The sequence below is a fragment of the Mobula birostris genome, chromosome 2, assembly GCF_030028105.1.
Source record: "Mobula birostris isolate sMobBir1 chromosome 2, sMobBir1.hap1, whole genome shotgun sequence".
NCBI lineage: Eukaryota > Metazoa > Chordata > Chondrichthyes > Myliobatiformes > Myliobatidae > Mobula > Mobula birostris.
In genome coordinates, this window is record NC_092371.1 from 182,835,274 (window position 1) to 182,851,948 (window position 16,675).

Here is a 16,675-nt window from a genome sequence, read left to right on the forward strand (position 1 = left end):
AGCAGGGGCAAATAAAATAAGCGAGTTGTAAGCAGAGTGGCCATTGTGTGAGCGAACAGTGTTAGAGAGGGCTGGCTTTGGCTCAATGGGCTTGAGCAAGCAGAGATGGAGGTTCTAAGCAAGTTTCTAGTAAGTTTCTCTTTGCTGTCAGTACATAGCCAGTGTGCTGAGAATCAGTCCAGAGTTTGTGGTATATTCCATGTGTGAAATGTGAGAACTTTGGGAGAGCTGCAGTTTCCCCAGTAACAACATCTGCATTAAATGCACTGAGCTTCAGCTCCTTAGAGACCGTGTTAAGGAACTGAAGCTGTAGTTGCACAACCTTCAACTCACATGGGAAAATGAGGAGGCAATGAGCAGGTAGACACACTGTTGCAGGAGGCAGGAAACTGGGTGACTGTCAGGATAGGTAAAGGGAATAGGCAGCCAGTGCAGAGTACCCCTGTTTCCCTCAATAATAGGTTTTGCCACTTTGGATACTGTAGGGGTGGGGGGGGGGGCAAGGGAAATGACCTACTGGAGGAAGCTGCAGCGATCTGATCTCTGGCACTGAGCTTGTCTCTGTGGCTCAGAAGGGGAGGGAGAAGAGAAGGTCTGCAGTAGTGAAAAGGGATTCTGTAATGAGAGGAGCAGACAGCAGATTCTGTAATGTGAAACAGACACCCGGATATTATGTAGCCTCTCAGGTGCCAAGGTCAGGAATGACTCTGATTGTGTCCACAGCATTCTAAATGGGGAGGGTGAACAGCTGGAAGTCTTTCTAAACATTGGTACCAGTGACTCAGATAGAAAAAGGATGAAGTCCTGAAAAGTTAGGCAGAAAGCTGAAAAGCAGGATCTCCAGGGTAGTAATGACTGAATTGCTGCCTGTACCATGTGCCAGTAAGAGAAAGAATAGGATGATTTGGCAGATAAATGTGTGGCTGAAGAACTGGTGCAGAAGGCAGGGTTTCAGACTTCTGGATCATTGGAATCTCTTCTGGAAAAGGTATGACCTGCACAAAAAGGACAGGTTATACCTGAACCTAAAGGGGACCAATATTCTTGCAGGTAGGTTTCCTGGACCTGTTGGGAAGGGTTTAAACTAATTTGGCAGAGGGATGGGAACTGAAATGATAGGGGCTGAGATGGGGCAGATGGTATACAATGAGATACAGTGTAGAGTGAGACTGAGGAAGGAAAGGCAGATGATGGGGCAAAATTGCAGCTAATGGGATGAGTTGCAGTGTAAAGGGGGGACAAAATTGAAAAATGTGATGAATACAGAGTTGAATGTGTTATATCTGAATGCACGCGGTATACTGAATAAGGTAGAGGAGCTTGTATCACAGAGAGAGATTGGCATGTATGATGTGGTGGGCATCACTGAATCATGGCTGAAAAAAGATGATAGATGGGAGATTAACTTCAAGGATACACATTGTATCAAAAGATGGGCAGGTAGGTAGAGCAGGTGGCATAACTCTGTTGGTAAAAAATGAAATCAATCCTTAAAGATATGACAGAATTGGAAGATATGAATCCTTGTGGGTAAAGTTAAGAAAATTCATGGGGATAAAGATACTAATGGAATTATAAAGGCCTCTGAACAGTTACTAGGTTGTGGGCTACAAATTACAATAGGACATAGAAAAGGCACGTAAAAAGGGCAACGTTGCGATAGCTTTGGGGAATTTCAGTATGCAGGTAGATTGGGAAAATCAGGCTGGTGCTGATTTTCAAGCCTAAGAGGCAGAATTTGTCAAATTTTTAGAGCAGCCTGTGATTGAACCCTTTAGGGGAACGACAATTCTGGATTGGGTGTTATGTAATGACACAGATTTGATTAGAGAGCTTAAGACAAAGGAACCCTTCGGAGACATTGATCATAATATGACAGAAATCCCCCTGCAATTTGAGAGGGAGAAGCTAAAGTCATAAGTATCAGAATTACAGTGGAGTAAAAGGAATTACAGAGGAATGAGAGGGGAGCTGGCCAAAGTTGACTGGAAGGGGATATTAGCAGGGATGACTGTAAAACAGCAACGTCTGGAGTTCCTGGGAGTAATTTGGAAGGCTCAGAAAAGATACATCCCAAAAATGAATTATTCTAAAGGGAGGATGAAGCAGCTGTGACTGACAAGGGAAGTCAAAGACAGCATAAAACAAAAGTGGCAATTAGTGGCAAGGTCAATGACCAGAAAACTTTTTCAACCCAACAGAAGGCAATTAAAAAAGCAATAAAGAGAAAAAAAGATAAAATATCAAGGTAAGTCACAAACACAAGAAAGTCTAGCGATGCTGGAGTTCCAAGGCAACACACTGGAGAAACTCAGATCAAGCAGCACCTATTGAAAAAACGTAAACAGTTGACGGTTCAGGTAGAGACCCTTCTTCAGGACATATCAAGGTAAACTAGCCAATATTATTGAAGAGGATACAAAAAGTTTTTTTTCAGATAGACGAGTAAAAGAACGATGACAGCGGATATCAGATTGCTGGAAAATGACACTAGAGAGGTATTAATAGGGGACAAAAAATGGCAGATGAACTTATTAAATATTAAGTCAGTCTTCACTGTGGAAGACACTAGCACAGCACCATAAATGCGAGAGTGTCGGGGACTTAAGTGAAGAGTGAGTATTGGTAGTACAAAGGAGAAGGTGCTTTGGACTGCTTCTTTTCATGTTATATGTCAATTATTTGGAAGATGGATTTGATGGCTTTGTGGCCAAGTCTCTAGACAATACAAAGATAGATGGAGGAGCATGAAGTGCTGAGGAAGCAGGGAGCCTGCAGAAAGGCTCTGTTTGGAAGAATGGATGAAGAAATGGAAGATGGAATATAATGTAAGGACAAACACAGGAAAATCGGCAGATGCTGGAAATCCAAAGCAACGTACTCAAAATGCTGGAGGAAGGAACTCAGTAAGCCAGGCAGCAAGGAGTCCTGATGAAGAGCCTTGGCCAGAAATGTCACCTATTTACTCTTTTCCATAGATGCTGCCTGGCCTGCTGAGTTCTTCCAGCATTTCGTGTGTGTTGCTATAATGTAAGGAAATGCATGGTCATGCACTTAGGTGGAACAAATAAAGGTACTGAGTATTTTCTAAATAGGGAGAAAATTCAAAAACCAGGGGTGCAAAAGGACTTTGGAGACCTCATGCAGGGTTCCTTAAAGGTTAACTTGCAAGTTGAGTCAACAATAAGGAAGGCAAATGTAATGTTAACTTTCATTTCGAGAGAACTAGAATACAATAGCAAGGAAGTAATGTTGATGCTTTATAAGGCATTGGTCAGACTGCAACTGCAGTACTGTGAGCAGTTTTGGCTCCCTTATCTATGAAAAGATGTGCTAGCATTGGAGAGGGTCCAGAGGAGGATCACAAGAATGATCCCAGGGATGAAGGGGTTAACATATGGGGAGTGTTTGATAGCCCAGGGCCTGTACTAGCTGGAGTTTAGACTAAGGTCGTAGGGTCCCATTGAAGTTATCAAATATTCAAAGGCCAAGATTGACTGGATATGCAGAGGATGTTTCCTATACCTAGACCATTGAAAATTCGATAGGCTTTAATGAGATCCCCCTCATTCTTCTAAACTCCAGCAGGTACATCTTATCATCTTTTGAAGCAGTCTCACATGCAGCACCTTGTCAAAGGTCTTCTGAAAATCTAAATAAACGTCTCATGATTCTCCTTTGTGTATTCAGCCTGTTATTTCCTTCAAGAAATCCAACAGATGTGTCAGGCTAGATTTCCCCTGAAGGAAACAATGCTGATCTAGGCTTATTTTAGCATGTCTAAGTACACGAAAACCTCATCCTTATTAATAGATTCTAACACCTTGCCAACCACTTACATTAGGCTAAATGGGTTATAATTTCCTGTGTTTCGCTTCCCTGCATTCTCAAAGAGTGGAGTGAAATTTGCAATTTTCCATTCCCCCAGACCCATTTCAAGAATCAAATGATTACTGAAAGATCATTACTAATGACTCCACAATCTCTTCAGCTACCTGGGATGTCGTCCATTTGGTCAAGGTGACTTGCCTACCTTTTGAATTTTTAGCTTACCAAGAATCTTCTCATTAGTAATAGTTAGTAACATGAACTTCTGTCCCTGACAATCAAATTTCTGGCATGCTGCTGATGCCTTCTTTACAATCTCCATCAGCACAGGTGCACCACAAGGCTGTGTGCTTAGCCCCCGGCTCTAATTGTTTTACACTCATGACTGTGTGACTAAGCACAGCCCCAATGCCATATTCAAGTTTGCTTACTTCACTATCATAGTCCAAATCAAAGGTGATGATGAATCAACATACTGAAAATTTGGCTGAGTGCTGCCACAACAACTACCTCTTAAATACTATCAACAAGACCAAGGAGCTTTTTAATTACTTCAGGATGAAACCAGAGGTCCATGAGCCAGTCCTTATCAGAGGTTCAGAGGAGGAGAGGGTCAGCAACTTTAAATTTCTTAGTGTTATCATTTCAGAGGGCCTGGCCTGGGCCCAGCCCACAAGTGCACTTACAAAGAAAGCACAACAGCGTCTTTAATTCCTTAGGAGTTTGCAAAGATTTGGCATGACAACTAAAACTTCAACAAACTTCTATAGATGTGTGGGGAGTATACGGACCGGCTGCATCACAACCTGGTATCGAAATACCAATGCCCTTGAACAGAAAATCCTTCAAAAAGTAGTGTATACAGCCCAGTCCATCTCGGGTAAAGCCCTTCTCACCACTGAGCACATCCACATGAAACATTGTCGCAGGAAAGCAGCATCTATAATCAGGTCATACTCTCTTCTTGCTGCTGCTATCAGGGAGGTGGTACAGGAGCCTCAGGACTCACACCACCAGGTTCAGGAACAGTTATTACCCTTCAACCATCAGGCTGTTAAACCAAAGGTGATAACTTCACTCAACTGAAACGTTCCCATAACCTATGGACACATTTTCAAAGAGTCTTCATTTCATGTTCCAATAATAATAAACAAATAAGCAATAAATATCATTTCTTTCTTTTTTTATTTGCAGAGTTTGTTGTCTTGGCACACTGGTTTGGTCTTTTATTGATTCTATTGTAGTTATTATTCTATTATGAATTTCTTGAGTATGCCCACAAGAAAATTAATTTCAGGATTGTACATGGTGACATATACCTACTGAGATAATAAATTTACTTTGAACTTCTGTGAAGACTGAGGCATTATAATTATTCGGTTTATCCAACATTTCTTTGTCCCCCATTACTATCTGCAGTTCTTTGAGTTACTGATTTTTTTTATGTCGGAAAACTTAAAGTAATTATATCCAAGGCCAATCACACCCGTAATCAAGCAGAATAAAACTGTTGTGGAGAGTGAAAGATAATAAATTAGTTCTTTCTGTTGTCTGCAAAATACGTACATACCAGAAGTATTTCTAGTTCAACCCTTCCAACTGAATGAAACTCACAATAAAAACATACAACTTTAATGTACAAAATATAATGAAAAATATCTAAACAAAAAAAAGCAAAAGTTATCAATCACTTCTCAAAACACTACCACATTACTGCCCAATATAGAAGCTAGAACAATAAATCCTGAAGTTAGCAAAGCAATGTTATCAGTTCTACAGTTAATGAAGCTAAGCACATTTTGGATGCTTTGGGTAGAAGTTTTATTCCATAGAGGAAATACCAGTCAGGCACCAAGCAGCTAACATTGGTTACAAAAACTGGTTTGTTTTCTTTTCATTTGGGCACCAAATTGTTTAGCCTGAAATTAAAAAATGTTACATGTAAACATACCTCCTTTAGTCCATGTTATGGTTGGTGTAGGATTGCCCTCTGCCTCACAGTGGAACTCTACACTTTGTCCCTCCACAACTGTCTGATCATCAGGCAAGACTGTAAACTGAGGTGGAGCTACAGACAAAATAGAGGGGATGAGGAAGAAGGAAAAGAATTACCCCTTGTTTATTAATCGCGAGCAATGTTGAAGTGCAGCAGAACAATTTAAATGCTAATAAAGCAAACAAACACCTTAATATCAAAAATAATTTGGTTAGTCCACACTTCAGTATTATTACTGGCTGACACAGTGGTGCAGTTTGTTGAACCTAAATAGGACCTTGGTACTTTACATATGGAGTTTTCATGTTTTGCCTGTGACCATGTTGATTCTTGCATATCCCAAAAACATGTAGTTTGGTAGACAAATCGGGCACAAAATCTCTCCCTTGCTTTTAGATGAATAGCAGAATCTTGGGGGTGGGGTAGTGGGTAGACAGGAATGAGGAAGAAAATTAAATGGGTTAGGGTAGGATTAACCCTTGTTGGTCAGCACAGGCTAGATTAATCAAAGAGCATACTTGTATGCTAAAAAAACAGAAAGGTATTGTGGTACTGGAGAAGAGAGCAAGGAGTGATGTATCAAAGGTGACGGGATAAATTCAGCAGGGAACGTTCAAGAACCAAGCATCAACTTTGTAGAAGAGCTGATAAAAAGGACTAATGAAACGGTCTGACAGATGTAGACAACATGCTTCCACTTGCAATCAAGTCCAAAATAATGAAGCATAAAAGGTAAAGCCAAAGGATGGAGAGTGGACATATAACTGGTAATTCAGACAAAGTAGCATGTATGCATGTATGGGAAAGCACAATGAAAAGATGGTGGAAAGGTGGTTAATTCTTTAAGCATTGACGTTTAAGGTTCATGACCAGTTCCAAACATGTAAATAATTTGTTAATTAATTATGTGAATCTAAATAGAAAGCAAATCCTTTTGTAATAAATCAATTAGATCCCTGGTTCATTATGTTCCACTCCCCTCAAGCACATACTTTATGAGAGGTTGTATGGTGCTGCATTAAATACCTTTAATAATTATGAATGCATTTGCTTGAATGGAATCTTGATTATTGTTTGCAAGACAGGTATACTGGCCAGCATCTCTTGGCTCCACGTTCTGTATATAGAGTCCTCCTGAGGAAGTTATAGTATATCGAGGGTCATTGGGCAAGGGAGACCCATCACTTCTCATCCAGGTGATCCGTGGCTGAGGGTTTCCAGTTGCACTGCATTCCAATGTGACACTCTCACCGACCAAGACCTCAGTGTTTTGTGGCTGAATTACAAAGGCAGGCCGAGCTATTTAAGAAACAGAAGTCAAATTTTTGTAGAACAAACAAAATTATCATTTATTCACTTCATAAATCAGCTATTCAGAGTATTCAGTACATTCAGAGCTAAACTTCCATTCCACTCTTCCTCCATAGCAGTGGAGAAAGAAGAATCATTTTTAAAGTAGCAAAGACACAAGATTTGCACTGCAGAACATGAAAAGCTGATAGACAGCCGTGTAGCTCGGGAATCTTATAACCATCTAATTACTAGCTGTCAACAGTAACCAAATGTGTGCTGCACAACTGTCCTTATACCCAATTGCAATTTTAAATTTATAATAAGCAAACATAAATAACAAACTCTATTGGTATCTCTGCCTCTTACACCTGGCCTCCGACCTATCACACATCTTTTCTGTGCACCAACATCCCCAATCCCCCAAACTCGACCACAATTTCTGCAGCATCATATATATTTTGAGTCTCTATTGATAGAGGTCATCAACATAAAGCCTTAAGTCTGTTGTAATCTCCATGAATACTGCATGTCACTTACCACATTTTCTGCTGCTTTTCAGCATCTGCAAAATTTTGCTTGCATAATATTATTGAAACAATGTAACATGCATTGGTTTAAACACCACTTAAATGCAGTGGTGATTCTTTTTTCCCCAGTGCAGATCATCTTATTCTTTGATTATTCTGGGCGTTGTAATGTTGCAGGTCGTGCAACAATCTTGCTGGTCCAATGATGACCTCAGGTGCCATGTCTTGGAATTTGCAGATTTTTCCTACAACTGCATAGGATTCCTTCCATATCCTAAAGACTTGCCATTATTAGGCTAATTAGTCAGTTTAGGAGGCTGATGGGCAGATCTGCGGAGCAGGTTGGCTAAGTGTTAATAGGCAAATGTTATAATAGGTTACAAGGAAACAAGTGGACAAGGAAGCAAGTGGGGGAAATAATACTGATAGGAATTCATTTTCTTTCTTTTTATCCTCTCCCAATCCTTTCCCATCAAAAAGATCTGATGTTCTCAAGGATGTTTACCTGGTATCTCAAAGTACCGAAGAATGACTTCAGGAGTTTTCACTTCCCCTGCTACATTTTTGGCCATGCACTGGTAAACACCTTGGTCATCTTCTTGAGTATTCTGAATCATTAAAGTGCCATCATCCAGTAGGTTTAAGCGTGGATTATACTTCATATCTAATGCATTACTGTAAAGGAACAAGAGCACACATAATGTAGGTTTGGCAAATTTAGGCATTTAAATAATGTGAATTTAATTAATTCCATTGATAATGAAAAAAAATCAAGTCCAAATACTGATTTGAAATCTGATCTGTAATTATATTTGTACCAAGCATATTGGTCAATGTAAATGCTATTTAAAGTTATCAGCAATAAGCAAGCTTATGAACTCCAAGCAATAATGCTTCATTAATTATCAATGTTTATTCATTTCTTACATTTTTTAAGTGACACTTCACCTGAAATTTGACTGGTTGCAGAAACACGGCACCATTTTGAATCACACTAATGACACCAAGATCAGATCAGCATGCTGATAACTTTCCAGGAATGCAATAGCAAATTTTGTAGATTAAAACAGAGAAACTGGATTGAAATATTTGTGGCAAATGTAATTTTATTTTTAAAAATTCAATTTAAGCCTGAATATGAACATGCAGATCAAGAAAATCCATTATAAATTTCTGCCATGTTACAAAGTATTAGATACAAAGCAACTTACATCTGTTAGGTTTGTCTTTGCCACAAAAATGTGTACACAGCAGTCTAAAATGACCACTAGCTCAATTTACAAGTGATTGTGAGTCGACCTGTGCTAAAATTGTGCATTTCTGATATTTTAGAATATTCTAATGATGCCCCACAGTACAATCTTTTAAAGTTGCAGTTACTGTTGTACAGATAAAGGTAGAAGTCAATTTATATATAAAAACCCCGGTTTTTGTTGACTGGGTTGGCCAATGTATTTTGCCAAATGAAAAACACCATATCCACATGTGCAAGCAGATGTTGCCTCAATATCTAAAGCAACATGGAATTTCCTGTGTTAGACTGAGCTGTTGGTTTAAGTTAGATTCCTTTGTCTGTAGTGGAGCGAGAAGCCAACTTGCTGCCTCAGGCAAGAGTGCCAGCAAATGAATAAATCTGTTATTATTGATACAAGCACACAGAATAATTCTTATCCTGAAGAACAGCATGATGCATTAGTGATTACATTAATTACTGCAGAAAGTACAGCTTCTCTGCAAAGGGCTACATCTTATTTGGCACGGGAGAATGATAGCACTCCAAAATTTGTCAAAGGATTTAATTTGAACTCGTAATTTCCAGTTTCCAATTGTTTAATCCTGTGCCGCAACAGCAAATCAAAGACTCCATTTCCTGCACGTGAAGAGGATCTCAAATCACTATTCCAATAAAACAAAAAGACAAAATTAATACTGACCAACTACCTCCACATCTCCATGGCCAGAAATCTGCTAACCTCTCAAAGGAGGAACAACTTGTTTGGACAGCCCGAGTGCCGGTGAATTTCTGGGACTTCCATTACAATGCATATGAACAAGTGAACTGCTCCACAGATGTTACTTGAGATTTTAACTTTTGAAATAACCCTTTAAACAAAAAAAGCTAAAAGGCAGGCAGTAGGTATCAACTTACTTGTTACGAAGCCAAATTATTTCAGGCTTCGGATTTCCCTCAGCTCGGCAGGTAAAGTACACAGTGTTCCCAGATGTTACATCCGCATCCTGTGGCTGGGTTGTTATCCGTGGCTTCTCTATGTAGATGGAGAAATAATTTTTAAGTAGTTTCCAACTCCACCAGGGGAAAACGTATGAAAACACTTAAAACATAATGTGGGTTGTCATCTAAAGTGCCAGAATACTGGTTATTGAAGCAGCTCAGTACACCTCAAGCCAATAACAAAACCAAGGTTTAAAGGGTAGAACCTGGATATCTGATAGAATTAGAATAACTATTTTATATTTAAAACAGTATGTTAGACACTAAAATCAAGCAGATTAAGTTTCCAATGCTGTACAATGAATACCATATCAAGGTGGTCACACCAAAAAACTCAACTAATCTTTGTGTAGTTAGGATTTAAGTTTTAAGCAGATGATGTAGCTTGAGCTGTGCAAAGCTCAGATCCAGACAGGTTGTGCTGTGATGCACCTAACTTGCGGTGAGTGGGTCAAGATACCTTGTTAGTAACTCCGTATGTGTCATTTTGATCAACCTTTGGCACTTCAATCAGATTAATTACATATCTGAATGTGACTTATTCCCAGCAATGGCCAGGTCACATTTTTCATGCATTTTTGATTGGGAACATATTAAGTACTCAAACTCAACTTAAACCATGTTGAGTTTGGATTGAGCTCTAATTTTGTTCAAGCAAATTTCTAATCAGAGGTTGATACTTCACCATGACCCTAATCTAGAAGAAATTCCAGCACCAATTTACATATACAGTATACTGCATCTCTTGTACGGAAAAACACCAAGTGATCGTTAGAGAACTTGGACACACTTTCAATGGTACAGACAAGCAACTCACATGCAACAAGTTCACATGCACCTGTCACGCCTGAAGCATACTACACTGGTACCTTATTTAGTATTCAGGAGAGCAATGTCCATTGAATCATCCCTATAAGGGGTCATAATGTACTGCACTCTCATTGGCCAACTGGAATAATGTACTACACTCTCATTGGCTAATTAAACATGTACCATTTTGCTTTGTACTTTAGATAAAACATATTCTTTTTGCTGGGCTAATGGCTTTATAATGGATAATTATACACAGGGAAACACATCACCACGTATTCACAGCCTGACATCAAGATGAATCTTCAGTACCATGCTCGATTAACTTGCATGCCAATACTTTTACCTCCAACCTTGATGCCTTCGCCTGAAACCTTAATAATCTCCTTGCATCCCTGTTACTTTCCAAAAATTCCAACGTGTCTGAATTATGGTGCACAATTCTTAAGCTTATTCAGTCTCCTGCCACTATCATCCACATTCTCATTAGCCAATGCCAGGTCATAATGAATTGTCGCCTTGCATGACTCACTTCAGTTCAGCCATCTCTGGTACCAATGATCAACCCCAGTTGTTGCCATTGTGTCCAAACTAAACACAGTCGCCCCTTAGTCCTTAAGTTAATTGATTCCCACACCCTGCTTGTTGGAGCTTATCTAAACTGTTTTCAAAGAATCGCAAACCCATCTTCTGACACCTTTCCAACCATCACAGACCCAATAAGCAAATGACCACCTTCTTGGTTGTAAATTTTGTGATGTTAACTTTCTATGACTCTAAACTTTCACCTTCTGACAAAGCATCCATTCACTTAAAGCTACCTGAATGGATTTCTAGCATCTACAGATTTTCTCTTACTTGTGATTGAATAATATATTATAATGTTTTACATTAAAGATGTCATAGAAAAGGAGCTGATTAATTTTTTTTTACTCATAAAATGTTATCAGAACTTAGTGGATCAGGCAGCATCTATATAGGCATCCGTTAGTCTCGTGAGACCATGGATTTGCACCTTGGAAGATTTCCAGGGCGCAGGCCTGGGCAAGGTTGTATGGAAGACCGGCAGTTGCCCATGCTGCAAGCTCCCCATCCATGTCACCGATGTTGTCCAAGGGAAGGGTACTAGGTTCGAAACAGCTTGGCACTGGTGTCGTCGCAGAGCAAAGTGTGGTTAAGTGCCTTGCTCAAGGACACAACACGCTGCCTCAGCTGAGGCTCGAACTAGCAACCTGCAGATCACTAGACCGACGACTTAAACACTTGGCCACGCGCCAACATAGGCAGCATCTATGGAAAGGAATAAACAGTCGAAGTTTCAGGCTGATGCCCTCCATCAGGACTCAGCTCAAAGATCGACTGTTTATTCTTGACCTGTTGAGTTCCGCCAATTTTGTGTGTGTTGCTCAGGATTTCCAGCGTCTGCAGCATCTTGGGTTTTGGAATAACTCTGCAGAATTGTTTCAACCATTATAAAATAAACATCGATATGAAGTTATAGCCATATATACAACAGGAATTCTGCAGATGCCGGAAATTCAAGCAACACACATAAAAGTTGCTGGTGAACGCAGCAGGCCTGACGAAGGGTCTCGGCCTGAAACGTCGACTGCACCTCTTCCTAGAGATGCTGCCTGGCCTGCTGCGTTCACCGGCAACTATAGCCATGTATAGCTGACTTTTCATCAGATTAGCAGGGCCTCTCTGCAACAACATTGTAAAATATGTATATAATAAGTATTAAACATGGTAAATTGATCTAGTGGCCAGTAATTTAATACCTGGACAACAATGTTACCTATCTTCGCTTGATCAAATGGAAACTCACCACAGTTAAATTCCTCTGGTGTAACTGTGGCAACAGATCTGCCCTGCAGCCTTTTGGGATACTCGCAAGTAGCTGCTGCTTGTGTGTTACCCAGCTTAGCATACTCCTGTAGCATCTCAGCCAACCACATCAGATCACAGTTACAATTGAGGTTATTTGAATCCAATCTCCTGTTAAAAAGAAATAACTTGAAGTGAAGATTTAGGGTTCTACGAACCCTAATGCATTTCTCTAAATCTGCTTAGTCAAAAAATCTACTTCAGAAAATAGAAAAGAAGAATTCCCATTTAAAACTGGCACTCGCTCAAAATTAAAGTATCCACATTTCACTATATCAGGGGACTTGAGTGATGTCTTCAATGTGAAAATAATTGTTTAAACCATTTTTGCTCTTTGAAGAAAAAAAGCAAACCGCATTAAAATCATTTGATAAGCACCCCACTTTTCAACTTTATCTCTACTTCACCTGAAAACCAGCTGCATTTCTTGATAGCTGCCATGCACGGGTTTCCTCTTTTCAAGTGCATTGAATCACCTGGATGCAGCAAATTATTGGAACAAGGAAGATTGCATGCCGGTAAAAAGAACTTGGCCATTTTTCTTTGCATTTAATATTTAACATAGATTTACAATATTCACCACTAAATTTTCCTCTTTGCTGTGCACCCAATACTATTGTGGCACCAGTTTATTCAAAGGCAAATCTATTCCAAATTCCTTTGGATTTTACGACACACTGCACTTTAAGGGTAATATTGTGCATTCAGATTTAGTTATTTATCACATGTACATCAAAACATACACAGAAATGCGCCATTTGCATTAAAAACATGAGGATGTGCGGGGGCGGGGGGAACTTGCAAGTATTACTACACATACCAGCATTAATGTAGCATGGCCACAATGTTCACCGCAACAACTCCACAACAGAAAAAATCAACAACAGAAAAACATGTCCCTTTTCTCCCTGTCACCCACTCACTTTCACACACAGGCCGTTCCTGGCCTCCAGTGGACTCACAGAAATTGGACCTCCCACTTCCAGATTTGTCAACTTTGGTCTTTTATCTTCAGTGTTGACCCAAGGACAATCATAGGACCTCGAACTTTAGGCCTCAAACTCTGAACTCGCACAGACCTCTAACCCCAGAATTCACTGACCTTTGGGGGGGGGGGCAGTCACCTGCCCACTTGAATCTCCATTCACAGTACCCACCCAGTGACCTGGAGAGTCACAAGCCCTTGTCCATAGGGGCTGCCAACATCGGTCATGGACCATAGTGATCGCTTGTCTTTGTCCCACCGCCACCACATACACACACTGATATTTGTTCACGGGGATCACTGGCCTTCGACTGCAGACACACTGACCACTAGCTCCCTGACCTCTAACTCCCCTCATCCCTGGCACTAACCCCCTACCTGACCTCTACTCCAAAAAGCATCCCTACTGCAATGTTCAAATCCCTTTGATCCCCTAACAAGAGAAAAGCAGAACTGGTAATTAATTTCTATTTTGTTATTAGCATTAATTATGTGCTCAAAATGGTTTAGTTATTTCTCCCTTCCCCATCTCCCCATAAAGGCGGCTTCCTACTTACAATCTTTTCATGGACACCAACTGACTGAACGTTCCTGGCAATATTTGTGACAATCTGTTGTTGTGCAAAAAACTGTAAAAGAGAAGAAACTCAAAATGTAACTTTTGAGCAATTATCAAAACAAACATTTACTTAAAGACTTAAGAGAATGCTGCCATTAATCAAGGTCCTGAGTTATCAGGAGAAATTGGGCAGATGAGGATTTTATTCCATGGAACGTGCAAGTCTAAGGTGTGAACTAAGAGATGTGTAAAGTCACGATAGACACATATATGGTGAATGCACATCGTCTATTCCCATGAACAAAACAGCATACACAAGGATAGGTTTAAGGTGAGAGGGAAAAGATTTGCAAGGGATGAAGCAGCAACTTTGTCATGCAGAGGGTGATGCCATATGGAATGAGCTGCCTGATAAATTACTGAGGCAGATAAAATAACAACATTTGAAAGACATTTTGTCAGGAATATGGATAGGCAAGGTTTAAAGAGATGTATGCTAAACATGAGCAAATGTGACTGGCTTACACAGGCACCTTAGTTGGCACACGTTTGAAGCGACTGCCTCCATGTTGTATGACTCTACGAATCCCTGCCTATCAATCAGGTTATGGTTTCATATTTATTAGACTAATTGTTGCTAAATTTATAAAAACAAGACATTTCAAAAAAAAAATCCAACTAAATAAAAGTCAATCCAGTTAGCTGCAAATCAACCAACTTTTTTTTCTGGCCAACCATAATATCTTGACATTAAAAAAAGCATTCAAAACAAAATAAATTCAAAAACAAATACATTGCCCACAATAGTCACCTCTGACAGAGGACTTCACACACACAGTCAATGCCCACCACTGGCTGCACCCTCAGCTACGAAGGTTTGCTCAGTTCATTAGTACAATAAAAATTACATCATGCATCGCTCGTCAAAGATCATATTCTTTTGCAGGTGGCTTTCTGGCATCAAGGAAGACTTGCTTCAAGTCTGGTTGTTTGGTGACTGATCAGCAAACTGTCACAGATGTGACTCGTAGTGCTTGACAAGATTGGCAGATGTGTCGCGGCTCTACATCTACTGTTGATGCTGGAGTTCTGTGTATTCAGCACTTGAGGTTCTCAATGTCATACCCAGATGTTCCATCTCCCATTGGGCTTCCATGGCTAGTATGTTCCCCCCACCCCACCCCCAAGGTACTTTGAGAACATCTTTGAATTGTTTTCCTACATTAACCTAGCAATTTCTTCCTCTGACAGAAATTGTGTGCCTGTTTAGGGAAGCTAGCATACTGCAGGCTTCATTGGGACCAGGCTCAGCTTTTAACTGAATTAGGCTTTTAACCTCAAAGAGGACACCCATTCCATTTGCTTCTACCTTTCGTAGATCTGAAACACTGTAGGTAATTCAATTAGTAGGAGCGGGGGGTTGGGGAGGGCGGGTAGGGATGACTGCTGACTGACAGACCTCGAATTTTGCACAGGGTTTGAGGTCCTGGTCTTCAAACACTCTTTTCCTCAGTTTGCCAAGAAGATGGAGGCAAATTCCATCAGTTGTCCTTGCCACAATGATAAAATGGGTTCACATCTAATTTGTGCAAACCCTGTTTACACTGCAGGGTTTTGGTAGTGTGACAAAATCATCATAGATGTGGTTGAAGTAACACTGTTTATTCCTCAATGTATCAAATTAACCTACAGTGCCATTACACTGGTTCATTTGATGGGACAGCATTGCTGATTAAATCACTGAATCCCTTGGATACAAAATAAACCTTCAGTACTCTAACCAATTTTTACAGTAACAGGCAACTTAATGCTTCAGCTTTAGTTGCTTAAACAATGCAATAAATGTTTGATTTTATTAAAGAGGCTTAAATGCATTTTGTTTCAATAGTACTGGCAGTGTCAGTTTTCACTCTTATTTATGTACAAGCACTTCTTTGCCAGTATATGACTGTGACTCACGTATCAAGAATTAAACCACCTCACTGAGACTCAACAGACTGTGACAGAGGTAGGAACAGAATGGGGATAGAGAAAGCACCAATGTGAAGTTAGAAGTAAACTTGAATTAACAAGAAGTAATATTAGTGTTGGAACTGCCGCAGTTGCTCTTCAAATTCTCCCAGCCAAAAATAAACGTAAAAGTCGAACTTAAAGATGTGCATCACGAGCCTCATTTTTAAAGCAAGGAATTCTGGCTCCCCAAAATTTACCTACTAAACACAATAGGAAATTGTGGCACTCACAGCCTTTCAAGCTTTGGAAGATCACTGAAGGATTCTGGTTCTAAAGTTTCTATTTGATTGAAGTGGAGATACCTGTTAAAAGATAAATACAAATTTTAATTTACATTTGTGACTTAAAATTGATGAAAATACTTCAGCATTTTTTTTATTTGTTACTTATGACTTGGAAACTTGGGTGTTATGGTTTAAAACCCATACCACAGAAGGAGAGGTAACAAATTGCTATATCGGTTCTTTTCGCAGACCTGTCCCATAAAATTGTAAGATGGTTACTGTTTTAAGTGGAAACAATGAGTACGAACAACTTTTTTTCT

General features: G+C 39.9%; 1 protein-coding gene across 2 annotated transcripts in view; it reads right to left on the bottom strand.

Annotated features, from left to right (window-relative positions):
• Positions 1 to 16,675, bottom strand: part of LOC140193948 (peroxidasin homolog) — a 291,164-nt gene that overhangs the window by 69,705 nt on the left and 204,784 nt on the right. For both annotated transcript variants that reach the window (XM_072251154.1, XM_072251153.1), the window contains 7 exons: positions 16,362 to 16,433; positions 14,117 to 14,188; positions 12,516 to 12,685; positions 9,794 to 9,911; positions 8,150 to 8,319; positions 6,851 to 7,123; positions 5,780 to 5,896 (listed from right to left, as the gene is read on the bottom strand). In XM_072251154.1, the coding sequence (XP_072107255.1) occupies positions 5,780 to 5,896; positions 6,851 to 7,123; positions 8,150 to 8,319; positions 9,794 to 9,911; positions 12,516 to 12,685; positions 14,117 to 14,188; positions 16,362 to 16,433 (992 nt within the window). The remainder of the gene's footprint in view (positions 1 to 5,779; positions 5,897 to 6,850; positions 7,124 to 8,149; positions 8,320 to 9,793; positions 9,912 to 12,515; positions 12,686 to 14,116; positions 14,189 to 16,361; positions 16,434 to 16,675) is intronic.